This window comes from Orcinus orca, chromosome 2 (assembly GCF_937001465.1).
Source record: "Orcinus orca chromosome 2, mOrcOrc1.1, whole genome shotgun sequence".
Taxonomy (NCBI): domain Eukaryota; kingdom Metazoa; phylum Chordata; class Mammalia; order Artiodactyla; family Delphinidae; genus Orcinus; species Orcinus orca.
In genome coordinates this window covers 159,747,476-159,763,220 of record NC_064560.1, presented here as the reverse complement: position 1 = coordinate 159,763,220, position 15,745 = coordinate 159,747,476, and the positions used below count along the sequence as shown (strand labels likewise).

Sequence of the window (15,745 nt, the reverse complement as noted above, 5' to 3'; positions counted from 1 at the left end):
CTATTTGAAAATACCCCCAGCCCCACCAACAGAACCTTTTTTTGGACCTTTCGTAAAAGTTGAAAAAATTGACAGTGGATGGCGGCATAGGACGAACCACGGCTGACCAACCGGCTCAGTCATTTTTACAGACTTGTTTGGACTTTCAAGGCTGCGACATCCATCTCCTGCTCTCCCCCGGATTACTCAATTAGGCAAAATTCCAATTAATTTCTTTCCAATTCTTTTAGCCCCAGAAATACTTTTGCAGTTTTCATTTTGGCTCTGGAAATGGGTTTTCAACCAGAGGACTCAGATAGAGCCGTTTGAGAAATGAACACAGAGCTTGATAAGCAGATAGCCACTGCTGGGACTCAAGTCTCTACTGGATGGAAAAGAGCCACTTGGCCAAGGAAGGCCTGGCCCCATCTTCAGTTCCCAACCCCGTTTGTCTCCACAACTGCTGTGCACTTTTACACAGAAAGCCTGCTTTTCACCAACTCTGTTTCTGTTGGCGTTCGTGGGCCCTTACTCTATGGCTTCACTATGTGTGAGAACATCTCCAATGCCTTGGGTTCTAATCTTGAAAGATGGAAAGTCTGAAGGAGCCATAGGGGTGTAGCTTTCCCTCGCCTCGGCCTGAGAAATAGATGTGGTCAGGCTTGCTGGTGACATGTCTGATTTGAAAAGGTTACTCAAGAGATGGTCCAAGGAAAACAATCTGTTCTCGGCGTTAAGGACGGCCACCACGGGTTTCTTTCGGAGAATGGGCAACCTGTCCTGAAGGGGATCACCTTCTCGGAAGAGAAGCAAACATCGTGCCCTTTTCGTGCTGAGGGTTGTGTGTTCTCTTATTCATTGTGCCGTTTCCCGATTTATTACGGGGCCCCAAAAGGTCGTTTCAGACCAAAGGCACAGCATAGTTTTAACAGTCTGAGAAGCTCTAATCAAGAAAATCCTTAGTCAAGCCATGTTAATGTGAGGCAGATCTATAAACCCATGGGATTGCCAAAGAGTTAAGATGGCTTTCCCACTCAGCCACACCACTGCTAAGTCATAAAAGGAATCCAAGCTGCTGGAATGAAGCTAGCAGGAGAATTGCATTTCCAAAGATCTGTGCAATCCGGCCAGGTACTCGCAGGAAGAGCCCATCCATCAGGAAATGGGAATTTGAGGCCAGTGACCACAACCATATCCATGCTCCTACAAAAAGCCAACCCGCCATGCACACAGGAGACAAGGTTTGCAAGGGGATTTGATAGGCCTGGAAATTGAAAAATGAGCAGCAGCTGTGAGCCCGAGGTCATTACTATCCTCCAGGGTTTGCCTTTTCTAATCTAAGGGGCAGTAGTTTCCATGATTAACTTTCAATTGCCGTCAAGGGTGTAATAAAATCTGGGAAAGAAGAAAACTTTCCCTTCAGTAAGCTGCTCCCATTTTCCTGCCCTTTCCTTTCCTCTAGTGCATATTCTCAATCCCCGCTTCATGTTGTTTCCTAATTTTGAGAAAAAAATCTGCGCTCGGATGAGCCAAAATAGACAATGTCCTGTGTGTAGTCAGGCACGTAAGGACTTTTCTTTCTCAGTTCTAGGGGCCAGGTCTTGAAGACAGCTGCAGAAGTTCTCTTGTTTTCAAGACCATACACTACCATCACTTTCAGAACAGGACATGACACATTTTTATTTTCATTTTAAAATTCTTTCATTTTAAAATCTGTTTCCTGAGCCACTGACCATCAGTTCCACAGAAGAGAGGTTTCCTAGGTGGTAAGATGTGCACAGAGAGAAAGAGGAGAAGAGGATATACTCATTCACAAACACATCTTACTGGTTACCACGGGGTTAGGAACCCTTAATGCTCCAACTGATCTGATCTGATCTGATAATGGCTCAGAAATCATCTTGAAAGGCTACAGCTGGACACGTCTCTCAGCAAAGGCCCGGGGAACCAAACCCCACACATGGTTTTATCAATTACAATGGCTCAGGTGGAAAATTAAATGTGCTTTAGATTGTTTGAGAGTCCAGTATAACACTCATGACAATTCAGTGGTTCATTCATCCTACCTTTGCTTCCAAGTATCAGATGCTGGCGTTACAAAGGTTATAAAGCCTGGCGAGAAAGGGGCACACACAGGCTTACTGCTGGAGAGATGCTCCCGGGCGGGGGGCATGCCAATTACACAAGGCGGCAAAGGGTGGGGGGCAGCCATGGGGGTAAATGGAGGTCCCCAAATGCATCCTAGTCCCCTAAGAAAAGGTTTCCCTGGCTGACACCGTGTTTTGACAAGATACTGGATTGTTATATTTTGTTCCTGTTTCCCTGCTTCCAGAGGTTAGTAATTGAGTGCCCACTCCTGTTGGAGAGGTAACATTTTTCTTAGGTGCTAGCCCTGCCTTTCCCACTTCCCCGTCTTGATTTAAGTCTCTCCTAGAACAGAAGGAAAAGTGGCAAAAGGTGGCCATGAACAGCACTGGTTCCAAAAATGGGTGAGAGAACAGTCTAAGAATTTGCCACAGGGGTTTAAAAGATGGCAGAGTGAGCTTTACTGAAGGAGATACAGTCCATAGGGTGATGCCTAGTGCTAGGCTAGGGAATAGTTCGTTTTTTTTGCTGCCCCCGATACCCTTTCTCTCCTCCTCCAAAGGTACTAGAACCCCCTGCTTTTATGTGTGGATGACTGCCCAGAATAAGACTGCATTCCTGGCAAGGGAGTGTGGCCATGTAGCTAACAGTGCGATGTGAGGGGAATTCAGGTCTGTAACTCCCGGATGTGGCCCTAAGAGTGGGGGCGTGGGGAGCCTGTGCCTCCCCCTTTCCTCCACCCCTAGTCTGGAATGTGAAATGGCTGGAGAGCCACCCCACAGCACGAGGACAGGCCACACCTTAGAGATGGCGAAATGGAAAGTTGTTAGAAGGGAGTCACAGAGGGCTGTGAAAACCACAATTGTGAAACCACAATTGTGAAACCACAGTGTTAGTTCTCACCTACCTACACACAAACTTTCATGTAAAGGACAAGGGAAAAACACTTCAGTCTTCTGTAAGCTGATGTTATTTTGGGTCTCATTTACACAGCGTTATGAATAATGGTGTGAGGTGCGGGGTGCAATGAAGTGTTGATAAAAACAACATCCAAGGAGCTGGCCCTTTACTGCATGTAGCACTGAGGCCACAACAGGACACATTCAATCTGGTTTTTACCTTATAAAGAGCTGCCTGAATTCTGGTGATGAAATGGGAGAGCAAAGGGCATCCAAAATGATCATTTTCCAGTTAACCATAATCATAATCATAATGAATAGCTTACCTTTTTCTTGCTACAGTATATTTGCCATTTTTTCTCTGCTGGAAGTGCAAACATGGCTTCCCTGTGTTTGTCTGTGAGGTCAAGTTCATCCTGAGAAGAAAAATAATAATAATTATTTCACAGATTAAATGTTATTCCTATAAGGGAAGTTATCAGGGTGAGAAAACAACACCAACACATATTTAAATGAACTTGGGAAAAACGAAGAAGCTAAGTAGAGGTGTACGTTACCAGCACTAAGAAAGCAGGTCCTTGGCCTGGGGCTAGGCACCGAGCACAGTAAGAGGGACAGGCACAGCCCTACATTTACTGAAGGGTAGGGAAAGGGGGCTGAACATGGGCAGAACTGTTCTGGGCCACCTTGTACTGCAGCAGCGGGTCCATCGAGCATTAAAGGCCTTTAAAGCTCCAGAGCTTGGAAGGATTTAATCGTATTGCAGACGAGGGTTTGGTAAGGATGGCTCCACAAACAGTGACTAGCGGGATGGGCCCTGAGGGACATGATGAGAGGGGTGGAGGAACAGAACCAGAGGCTGGGATGTGGTAATGGATTGGAGTGTTTGGGGGGACACTGATCCGCTTAGCTGAAGCACTGGGTTTATGCAAAGAATCATCAGGTGAAAGGTTTGAGAGGTAAGGAGTGACTTGTTGGTGGAAAATCTTAAATGCCAGATTAAGGAGCTTATTTTCTTGACCAAGAAGAGCCACTGAAGGTTCTGAGCAAGGGAGTGACATCTGCATCCCCATAAGCATCACCAAAAGCATCATCAATATTTATTAAGTACTTTAAGTGTCAAGCCTTGTGCAGGCATTTTCTCATTTAAGGTCTCACAACAACCCTAAGAATTCCACTCATGATTACATCCTCGTTGTAGTAATAATACCTGTTGTAATACAGCTGGGGGAAATTACGGCAGAAGGTTGGGTAAGTAAACGCCTCAAAGACCACACACCTGGTAAATGATGGGGCTGAGGTTTCGGCCTGGAGCCACCTGACTCCAGAGCCCAGACTCAGCCTCTCAGATCAGGGTCTGGAACATTAATATTATAGTGGTGTGCAGCTTAGATTGGACACTAACAGAAAGCAATTTATGAGCATCCATAACTAATGAACAACAATGGGATAATGACTGTAAAGTGCATAGAGAATAGTTCTTGGCATTTGATAACTCAATCCATGGTCAATATTATTATTGGTATTGAGCGTCTGGTACATTTTTATCCCTATAGGGAAAGTTAAATCTAGTTAAGGGCAGCAGATTGATGGGTGTGAGACATGTTTTAAATTGCTATAAATTAAGGCACAATAATAAGGTTCAAATATCTGAGGCGTATAATGCCTTTGGGGTGTATCTGCAGCTCTGCCGCTCGTGAACAACAGCCTCCCATCTTATACCCCTACCTTCACTGGGTCATCAAGTCCTATCATTTCTTCCTTGAAAAATCTCACAGTTTTTCCCTTTGTTTTGTTTCCAATGAAACTACCCAAACTTATGTCCTAATCACCTCTCCTTTGGCTCTGGCACCAGCCTTCCCACTGTTCCTCCTTGCCCTTTCCATCCTTCCCACAGCATGGCCACAGATACATTACAGCAGCGGTTCTCAGACTTGAGTGAGCAACAGAATCACCTGGAAGGCTCCTTACATCACTGATCACCTAGCGTTGAGGACTGAGCAGGTGGGAGCAAGTGCAAAATGTCATTAGTTCCACACTGCCTGCAAAATTAATTATATATCCCTCAGCCTGTCTTTTGAGGTCTTCTATTTATAACCCCAACTTAATTTACCAGGTTTGCTTCTGGTTATCCCTTATGCCCTATCCTGTTAACACCTGCACCTCCAGAGCCTAGCCACGCAAGGTCTGACACATGCTGGCTGCCAGGGGAAATTCTTCATCTCATTAAGCCTCTGCTTCCTCACCTCCAGGATGGGCGTGTCATTTCTCTGGCAGGGCTGGATGAAGATTTGCAACATCAACTCAGCAGGCAGCAATGCCTGGCACAGGCAGGGGCAACCTTACTGCAGTTAGTTCTCTCATCATTTAAATACAAATCAGGGGCTATTTTCTTTTAAGAGCAAGGTAAACAGTTAAGTCATTAAAACACACACCCACACACTATTACACCCTAACCACAAGAAATTAGTTAAGAATTTCAACAATGGAAAACCAGGGAAGGAATGAAAAATATTTACAGAAAATTGCATTATAAGGGAACATGTTAAAAATGTTAAAATTTTGGCGTGCAACCATTATATATGTGAACTAATTATTTTTCTTCCTTTCTCCCTTTTTTAATTTCCTGTAAGTTACACCAGCTCTCACGTATTAATGAATGGGGGGGGAAATGGTGACATAAATCACTTCCCAACAATTAGGGTTTTCTGGGAGTGGGGGTCAGGTCAGTTATTCAAAGAGCTTGATGATACGGTGCTTACTCTGGGGGAAAGGATTGTGATTTGTGAGAGAGAACAGTGCTATTAATACTGCTTCCTCTACTACACTTCAGCACTGTGTTTTTCCTCACTGAACAGAGGTGTGAAGAAATGTGTAAATCCTAAAAACCTAGAAATTCACAGCAAAGAGGATTAATATTACCATATTTTGCTGTTAGAAACCTTCTGCTTCCGCTGAGACACAGAAATGACCAAGTTTGAGTTGACAGGACTCAGCTGAACTAGGACTTAGGGCAGATGGCTCCATGCAAGGAGAGAATTTCCATAAAATAAAAAAATTAAAAACTGCTATAGGTCCTCTGGATATAATTTGGGATTATAGTAAGAAAATGGGAAGGAATACATGGGTCGTGATAATAGTAATAGCTAACAATTATTGAGCACTTTCTGTGTGCTTAATAGTAGCGTTTTATATGGATTAATCTAGTTTATCCTCACAATAACCCTATAAAGTGGGTAATATTACCCCACTTTCCAGGAAGCTGAATCAGAGAGATTAAATAGCCTGCTCAAGGTAACAAAGCTAGTAAATGGTGGAGGAGGAACTTGAGGCTAGACTCTCTGGGTCCAGAGCCATGTTCTTAACCACTAGCCTATTATTCTATTGATCGTTCAACAGGTGGGTAGAGCCATGACACTGATGCTAATAGGCAAATGCATCCATGAGCTGCACTCACGGCCTGCTGGGCCTGCTGACTGACTGTTCGCACGAAGAGGAGGATTTTGTTGTCAGACATCCCTGAGTTCCAGGTCTGGCTCTTATGGATTATGTAACCTTTAACAGGTGACTTAACCTCTGAACTTCAATTTCTTCACCTCAAACATGAGAATAATATATATCTGATAGCCTTCTCTCAAGCAACCAAATTCATGCAACCAAAACATTTTTTGAGTGTCTACTAAATGTTAGGCATTGTAGATGCAGGGGGTAGAAAGGTATCACAGAGCTCATGTGCTCGAGGTGGCAGAAGGGAAATCAAATAATCACACAGTCCGAGGGACGGTCACACGGAGCTGAGCTGTGAGAACCCACTTACTGTGGGGAGAGGTGGGGCGGTGAAGGCTGTGAGTGAACTGAAGGGAGACCTGAGAAATGAATAGGAATTAAATAGGTAAAAAGCACTGCAGACAGTGAGTGAACAGCAACCTTGCAGGCCACTGTGAGCTTTGGTCTTTATCTTGAGAGCAATCAGAGGTCACTGGTAGATCTGAGCAAGGAGAGTGACACAGATTAAATAATAATTGGGAGTGCCTAGGCACAATGCCCAGAGTGTAATGAGACCCCCATCTCTCCATTCCAAAAGTATCTCTGCTCTGACTCATTCCGTTTTAATAATATGGCTGAAACAAGCATGCAAGATTCTAAGAGACTATCACACAGCCTTAGAGATCAATCAACACCTACTCGATGTCCTACCCATTCCAGGACCGTGTCCAGACATTACAAAGGATGCAAAGATGAATAACAGACCTGGATCTCATGGAATTCAGATTCTAGTTAGGAAGACGAGGACAGAAGGCTTCGACAGCTCCTCTCCTTAGGATAAAGTCCAAATTCCTTAGCTGGTAGGTAGGGCCCTTCATGGTATGGCCTTTGCTGACTTGCCCCACCTTGCTGCCCCGGCTGTCACCTCCCCCTCCCCTCCCCTCCCCACCTCCCCTCCCCTCCCCTCTTCACCACCAGCAGCCACCTTTCAGCACGTGGGATCACAAGTTGCCCATTTTTGAATCTTTTGCACATGCTGTTCCCTTTTCCCAGAGAGCCTTTCCCACCATGTCTAAGAATCAATCCTGTTTATCTAAGCTTTTTCAAGGGATCTGCTATTCCCCCCAGGCAGTCTACCCTGACTTTCCTGGGGTGGGCAGCCCCTCTCTGCTCTCCTAACCTTACGGCATTTATCACATTGCTGCAGTTATGTGATCAGCATGTATGACTCCCTTTCTATACTCATCCCCAGGGGGCAGAAATGAAATTTGTTCTGTTCATTTTCGCATTAATTGCCAGTCCCCAAAACAATATCTGACGTAGCTGGATTGCAAAGAAAAAAGTAAGGTGAGGGAAGCTGGGGCAGCTGGGAAGGAGGGAGAGGGGATTACTGTGGGACATAGTGAAGATCAATGAGTTTCGAAGATTAAAACCCATTCTTTTCTCTTTTTTGCAGTAAGATGTACATACAGTAAATGTACACTCCTAAGTATACAGTTTTCAAGTTCGGCAAAGGTATACACTGAAGTGGTTTTTGCACTTTATGCGTCTGAAACTGCTTGTACCATTGTACTCTCCCACCAGCAATATATGGCAGTTCCAGTTACTCCACATTCGCACAAACATTTGGTGCTGCATCTTTCTAATTTTAGCCATCCTAGTTTATGTGAAGTGGTATCTCAATGCAGTTTTAATTTGCATTTTCCTGATGACAACTGATGCTGAATATACCTTTTCACAAGTTCACGTGCCATTCATACGCATTCTTTTATGAGGTATCTACTCAAATCTTTTGCCCATTTCTGAGTTGTCTGTCTTATTGTTGCAAAACATGTCCTTTGTCAGAGGTATGTACTGAGAGTATTTTGCCTCACCTGTGTCTTTTCATTTTGTTAACAGTCTATTTTGATCACTAAGTGTTTTTTTATAAAATATAACTTATTATTTCTTTTAGAGTTAGTGCTTTTTGTCTTCTGCAAGAAATCTTTGCAAGTTGCAGATCAAAAAAAATACTCTATGGTTTCTTATGGAAGCTGCTAGCTTTAGTTTTACCTTCTGTGTTTGAAGCTACACCCCATCTCACAGACACCACTCTTGGGGTCATGCTCTGGTTACAAAATGGATGGATTGCTTTTGCCTTCTTTCTTTTCCAGCTACTTGCACTCATTTAGATACACTGCTGGGCAAGTTGGGGAATGGAAGCACAATTAATGCAAGGAGGAAAAATAACGGAGTACAAACTAATTTGAAATCATCTCACACATTAGTTTCTTCAAAGCTATGAAATTAAATTACTTCAATGTAATATTACAAGAGAATTTTTCATTTTGATAATTAACTCAAATACTGAAAGAGGCAATCATGGAAAACAAAACAATTAGGATCACTGAACCTCAGATAGTATCTCTTTACATGAATTTTTTAAGGAAAAAAAGTCAATCTATAGAGACAGAAAGAAGATCAGTGGTTGCTTGGGGCCACAGGCAGGAGCAGAGACAGACTGCAAATGGACACAAGAGGAGATGAGGTGATGGAACTGTTCTAGAACTGGATTGTGGTGATGGTTGCAAAACTGTATAAATTTAGAAAAATGCACTGAACACTTACAATGGGTCCATTCTACGGCTTGTAAATTATATCTCAATAAAGTTCTAAAAACAAAAAAAATCAAGCCTGGTTGTTGGAGCCCCAGGAAAACAAAGAATTCAGAGTAGAGAAAATAGAGACTTGTGTACACAGTAAGGAAAGAAAATTCTGGTTGAACATTAGATAAACCGAGGAATTGCTTTAGAAGAGAAACTCATTGAAAACAAATGTATGAAGAGGAGGGAAAGGGAAAAAGCAGAGCTCTTTAGTGTAAGTAGTTCAATCTTGGAAATGGGACAACTTCAGATACAATTTTTATTTGAAACCATGATCACTTCCATGAAATATTCCTGTCCTTTCCTTGGAAATTACATAGATTCTATTAGTATGCATTCCATTTAGGCCAAGAGATAGGCAATGTTTCCCCCAATGTCCCTTAACATTAAATTAGGTGATAGGTTAATATTAATGATTGAAGTCCTGAAGAACATTTTCAGTGTTTTTTGTCTTTCCTGAGCGGTGGACTAGAGAAAAGTATTGGCTCCTCTGCGGGTTAATAGCCAAGTTTTTCACTAAGATTAACAAACAAATGTAGTTAGCCCAACCTCCATCCCGGTTGCTTCTAGATCACCTTACTTTTACTTGTTACCTCTCACCTTACTTTTTATTTTTTTCCTTTTTGCAATCCAGCTATGTCAGATATTGTTTTGGGGATTGGCAATTAATGCAAAGATGAATAGCATAAATTTAGTTCCTGCTACTATACCTCAGACTGGGATGGCCTAGCTCCTTGCATCAGCCAAAGAATTTTTTTTTTTCATATTATTCTTTCTTGGACAGAGTTTTCAAAGTTAAAGGAAAATGATTTAGCAAATGAAAGAAAAAGAAACATCTGCATCAAGCATCACTCCTCTCCACGGAAAGCTCAAGTTTCTGAAAAACTGAAAGCAACGAACAAAACCCTAAAGGCTTTTCTTCTTGGGGAAGATATCAATTATGTTTTTCATAACTTTATAAAATATTTATTTCATATAGTTATAATATCTTGGAGAAAAGGTAATAATTAGACATTTTTTTATTAAGAAGAAAAAACTCTGAAGGAAGCCCAGCTGCAGGAACTAAAATTCTAGGTTTCGTCCCTAACAAAGCATATTATCAAGCCCCACTTCTAAAAGATTCTGTACAAAGAAACCCCACCAGTCCTACATCTAGAGTAAGCAGGCAGCTCTATAGAGAAACCTATTTAAATCAGAAAACAATTGGCACAGTACAAATCTAAGGAAATGGATTGATTTGCTAAATAAAGCAAGTGAAGGAATTTTGAGATAATATACAATAAGGGTCTTGAATGAGTTGAAAAGCTCATCAGAGATGTGAGCTAAACTGAAATATGGGGTTATTTATAACACCTTCAGTCCAATATTTAAAGCATTTATTCTTTGAAAATCTACCACGTCAATAGATTTCAGTAAGCCAACAACAAGTGAGTTTCCAGCTAACAAGAGAAATCTCTAATAAAGGAACTCAGGATTTCTATTTCTAATGAGTTAAGCTAACTCTATATTCACACAGAAGTAGGAAGACATATGATGAACGCTGGGAGAAATGGAGATTAAAAAAATGAGGAGAGGGCTTCCCTGGTGGCGCAGTGGTTGAGAGTCCGCCTGCCGATGCAGGGGACACGGGTTCGTGCCCCGGTCCGGGAAGATCCCACATGCCGCGGAGCAGCTGCTCCCGGGAGCCATGGCCGCTCAGCCTGCGCGTCCGGAGCCTGTGCTCCGCAACGGGAGAGGCCACAACAGTGAGAGGCCCGCGTATCAAAAAAAAAAAAAAAAAAAAAAAATGAGGAGAGGGAGAAGCTAAGACAGGTCCTTGGGGTCACCCTGCCAATCAACCCATTGCTTTGTATGTGTTTCTGTTTTGGGTTGTTTGGGTTTCTTGTTTTGGCTTTGTTTGGTTTTGGTTTTGGTTTTGAAACAGTCCCTGACAAGGTAATCACCCATCTGACTCACTGTATAGAGCTCACAGAATTTTCAACATTTTATTATTCACACAAGGCTAACTTTTCTCCTTCAAATTAAATACACCAGGTATTTACCCACAGCAAACGGGCCCAAGTCACCCATCCTAACCCCACCCACCAAAGGTTTCCCACATGCCCAGCAAGCAGCAACCCCCGGGGGTTCACCTCACATACAGCCAACACCAGCAGTGCCTTCCCTGGATTTAGCCCTCTCCCTCGTCCACCCTCGCCTCCCATCCCACAACTCAACACCACCAGATATAAGTCAAACCCTCTCAGAGGGACAAGAGAACAGGCCTGAAGTCACATGACATGGTGAGAAGTACCACATCACGGGGAAAAGGCCAGACAAGGCCGTGGAGGGCTGAAGGGTGACACTGTGGCAACAAAAAAATTACCCTTTTGTAAACGGATGGAGAAAAGGTATTATTCAGCTGTACTAAATCATTAAATTTATGAACATCCAGCCTTACCACAGCAAATGACCTTCGCATCAAGGAGCCATGAATTGACATCACAGCTCTTAAAATTTAACCACGATGACCCTGAGAACAGTATTTTATTTTCATAGAGGTGGTTTGGAAACCTGAAAGTTAGATACGACTTTTGTTTGTTTAAACAGAGGTGCATTCAGTGAATTATTACCTATTCCTAACCAGTCAGGAAAGACATAAATGGAAAACAACGGAGAGTGTTAAGTCCCAAAAGGGATGTGTACACACAGAGAACAAACGAAGGTTTTCAGCCTGTACGATTTCTGCCAACGTTCTTCGTCATTACACAAAATACCACAATGTGACTCACCACCACCTATACAACAAGGTTCTCTGTGTCTGATAGAAGTGTTTTCATTCGATATATTAAAAAAAAGAAGTGAGAAATCCCATAAGCAAAGGGTGACTAATAGAAATAATTTTTAGTACCTCACTATCCATGGTTAATTGTTTTATACTATTTCCTTTCCTACTTTTAATAGTAGGCAATGCAAACTACCCAGTTTGCTAGATAAAGTCTGCTGCTAAACCTGTAGGCTTCTTATTTGGCTTCCTCGCGTTATTTCAACTAGAAACTCATTAGAGTAACTTTAATTTTTTTTTTTTTTGAGTAACTTTAATTTTTAATTAGTCTGCATCACCAGCAGCTTTCCAGTAATCTAAAATAAATAACTCTGTTCTAAACATACGTTAAAATCATCTCCCAATACCCATCCAGCCACCCAAATTGCCAGTTTTTATATTTATAATCTAATACAACTTCTGTTGACAAGGCTTAACTGAGAGAATATCTAAGCAGTGTTTTCCTAAGTGAATGGAGGGACTTTGTCTCCTGAGACACAGAATCAGCTTATAGAGTGACAGATGAGAGAGGCACCCTAAGGGCCTGTGGACAACTGTGAAGCCAAGTTCCATACACGTCCCCCTCCCTCAGTGACACCAGCACTGCTATCGCCCAGACCCCTCCCCACCAGCTCAGCATGTCCTCCAGAGACTTGTTGGGCAGCTCAGCTGACACTTTTAAGTTTTAATTGGGTCAAAAGATATCTAGCACAATGAGTCTCTTCCCACACTGCAGCTATTTATTTATTTTACCATGTAATATAGGGTAGAGAGACTGTTCAGGACAGAAAATATTTCTTAGACATTATCACCCTTAGCCTTGTAATCTGCTATCCTTCATGCCAGCCACTCTGGTGCTCACACAGTAACTGACAACCAAATGAAGATGAGTAAACAGAATGACAATGGGTGGGTAGGGATGCAGGAAGAGTGCAGCAATCAGCCCAAATCTATCAGGACTACTTCAAGAATAATTCAAAATAGGAACCCAACTGCTGGATGATTCAGCCGTCATTAATTCCTGCACACACACATGCATACATTCACTCAAATACATCCTGAGCATCTCATGTGTAATCCTGCAGTAGTAAGTTACTCATCCAGGCCACAAGCATTTACTGAGCATTGATTCTGGGTCAGGTACTGCTCTGGGGATCCTGAGAGTGAAAAAGCCAGATAGGATGCCTGTACCATTCTGCTCTCTGAATGCAAAGAGGCATGTTCGCAGTGGATTTAACATAATGAGTGTCCATATGTGAATAAACTCAAACCAATTGTTTAAAAGATGACAAAGGACCTGCTTTCTCTTCTATATCTGAGAAATACCCATCTTTTCTGAAAACAACCCATGCATATATTCTAAGTGAGCTTCCAGTCATTTGGTTCAGTTTAGTTCTTAAATATTATATTGTGTAATGAAATAAACATCTAGCAGCTGTAGGATGTTTCCAGTAGATTCATTTAAAATTGGACAAGAGGGGGAAAATTCCTTTTTTAGGAATCTCGTTTTTAAAAATATATATTATATATTATATATATAACATATATATATATTTTTTTCCTTCATCCATGAGCCAGAAAGTCATAACTAAAAGATGTAGCTGGTACTGAGCTCCTACAACATGAATCAAGAAACAGTTTGAAATTCCAGAGGAATTCTGGGAATTGAAGGTAGAGGATAGGGGATTCCAATCACAGCAGATAAAAAAAAGAGTTGAGGACAGTTTACAACTGAAATATACGATCCATGTATTGGGCATTCACCTCCCGCAGGCCATGTGACATATGTTTTGTGAGAGCAAGTGGTGTTTAAATGATTCCCAGTGCATCAATAGATATTCTCAAGTGCAGTTATTTGTACAAACTAGCCATTACTGAAACACATTTTCAAAATTACACTTGAAAGCTTACCTAAACCACACTACTTATGGAGATCAAATTATCCTCCCAGTCTTTAAAACCTATATTGGTTTGTAAGGGGACACGTAAAGAGTTGGCAAGTAGCGCAGTTTGCTGACTTTGTGTAACTCGCACATGGTAGCCTGAGGATTAAGTTAAACAATCAGATTTTAAGTTGTAGCCAAAAGCTAAGTAGATACATACCGCTCAGCGTCTCTTTAGGACTCCTAATAATGAAAAGCATCAAGGCCAAGGGGACTCATAACCATTTTCTCAATAACATTATCAGTTCAGAGATGGTTTTACGGTATTTGTACTAAAAAAATAAATAAATAAATAAAGGTTTCATGTTTCTTTCCTCCATCTCTCCCTGCGTCCCCACCCCCATTTCAGTCCCTAATCTAAATTAAGAAGCACCCAGAAATAAATGGACTGATAACAAACTATCTAACATGAATAAAAAATGTAAATGGAGAAAAGGACATTTGGAATGGTCTTGATGAGATAAGATATAAATTTAGGACTAGAAGGAGTAAAATGGTTTTGTGGTTTTATCTTAAGCGTTCCTGGATTTGTTTTTGTGAATCAGAAGATTGAAGAAAACTGTGAAAACCATCTTGACCATCTTACTGTCTCTAAGCAGACAGGACCTCAACCAGTACAAAGAAGTGTATACTGTCCATTGGGATGAAGATCTACTGCCAATCCTACTTGATTCCTGGATTTATTACAAAGTTCTGTTCAAAAGTACAATAGATAAAAGCAAGCGAAACCACCTATATCCACATCCCCTGTTTCGCAAATCATCAGGTGTTCTCAGGGCCTAAATAATTTGTTTATAAAGTTCTGGGTTTAGGATTGTTTTAGGGTCACCTTTAAATTGACTGTATATTGGCAGTAGTTCACATCTACCCCATAGGAATTTTAGCACTGAACACATTTAGGCCCATATCTACACTCCCACTTCCCTTTGTGATGTATTACATGTTTTCATACTGTTCCAAACATTTTTCTATGAACCCATCAAGTTGATTTATCCAAAAATGCCACAGTGTCAAGGGAATATCTACTCAGTATTTTTTTTCTTCTCTGTCAACTAACTATGTGCTTTAGATAAACAGGATTTTCTCTTTTGACTTTTATAGGTTTGTCAATTGAAAAAACAAAATTAACCTCATGGAAATTGAACAATTTTGATATCAATTCCTTCATTAGACTACGATTTTTGGCTTCCAGACAACTGAACATTTTGAGACTATTCTAGATATATCTTTGAAGTCTTTATACAGTCTGATTTCCTCTGCTTAATTACCAAGCAATCCTTTACACTCCAATTAAGAACAACAGATTAAAAATATGACTTCTTACAAGCAGTTTTTTGGTTCTTCCATCAGGTTAATGTCAAATGTTCCTGCTACCCAATTTTTTCATCTTTCTTGGAGACAAGGAACTGAATAGCTCCTGCAAGAAACTTTCTATTCTTAGTCGTGGTCTTCGTATAAAAGGCAAGTTTTAAAAATAAACAGATAAAAAGTGTTGAAACTTTTCATCAATTCTGGTGATAATGGAAAAATTTTATTATTAAAGAGCACTTAAAATAGCCCTAGTAATAAAAGAAATTATGTTGATAGCCTGAGAAGATGGGTACCAATTCACATGGCTAGTAAAAGAACAAAATCTGAACACTGGTAAATCATAAGACTAACTTTGATTCCTGTAGCTCTTTTCATACCAAAGTGACTTCAGAACATAATGAAAAATGAAGAGATTACTGATGTAGTTCCCAAGGGAATTCATCTGGCACAGCTTACCTTGACTGTGAATTCATCTAACTCTGATACATCAACTAAATCCTCTCATTCCTACTTTCTTCATTTCTCAAAGTCTATTCTGGTTACTAATGTTGAGAGTGTCCTCAGGACTTAATAACGATAAAACTGACCCATACTAAG

The 15,745-nt window shown here is 41.2% G+C and overlaps 1 protein-coding gene across 4 annotated transcripts in view; it reads right to left on the bottom strand.

Annotated features, from left to right (window-relative positions):
* Positions 1 to 15,745, bottom strand: part of DAAM1 (dishevelled associated activator of morphogenesis 1) — a 179,479-nt gene that overhangs the window by 90,980 nt on the left and 72,754 nt on the right. For all 4 annotated transcript variants that reach the window (XM_033404675.2, XM_033404674.2, XM_004279297.4 and 1 more), the window contains exon 3: positions 3,290 to 3,379. In XM_033404675.2, the coding sequence (XP_033260566.1) occupies positions 3,290 to 3,379 (90 nt within the window). The remainder of the gene's footprint in view (positions 1 to 3,289; positions 3,380 to 15,745) is intronic.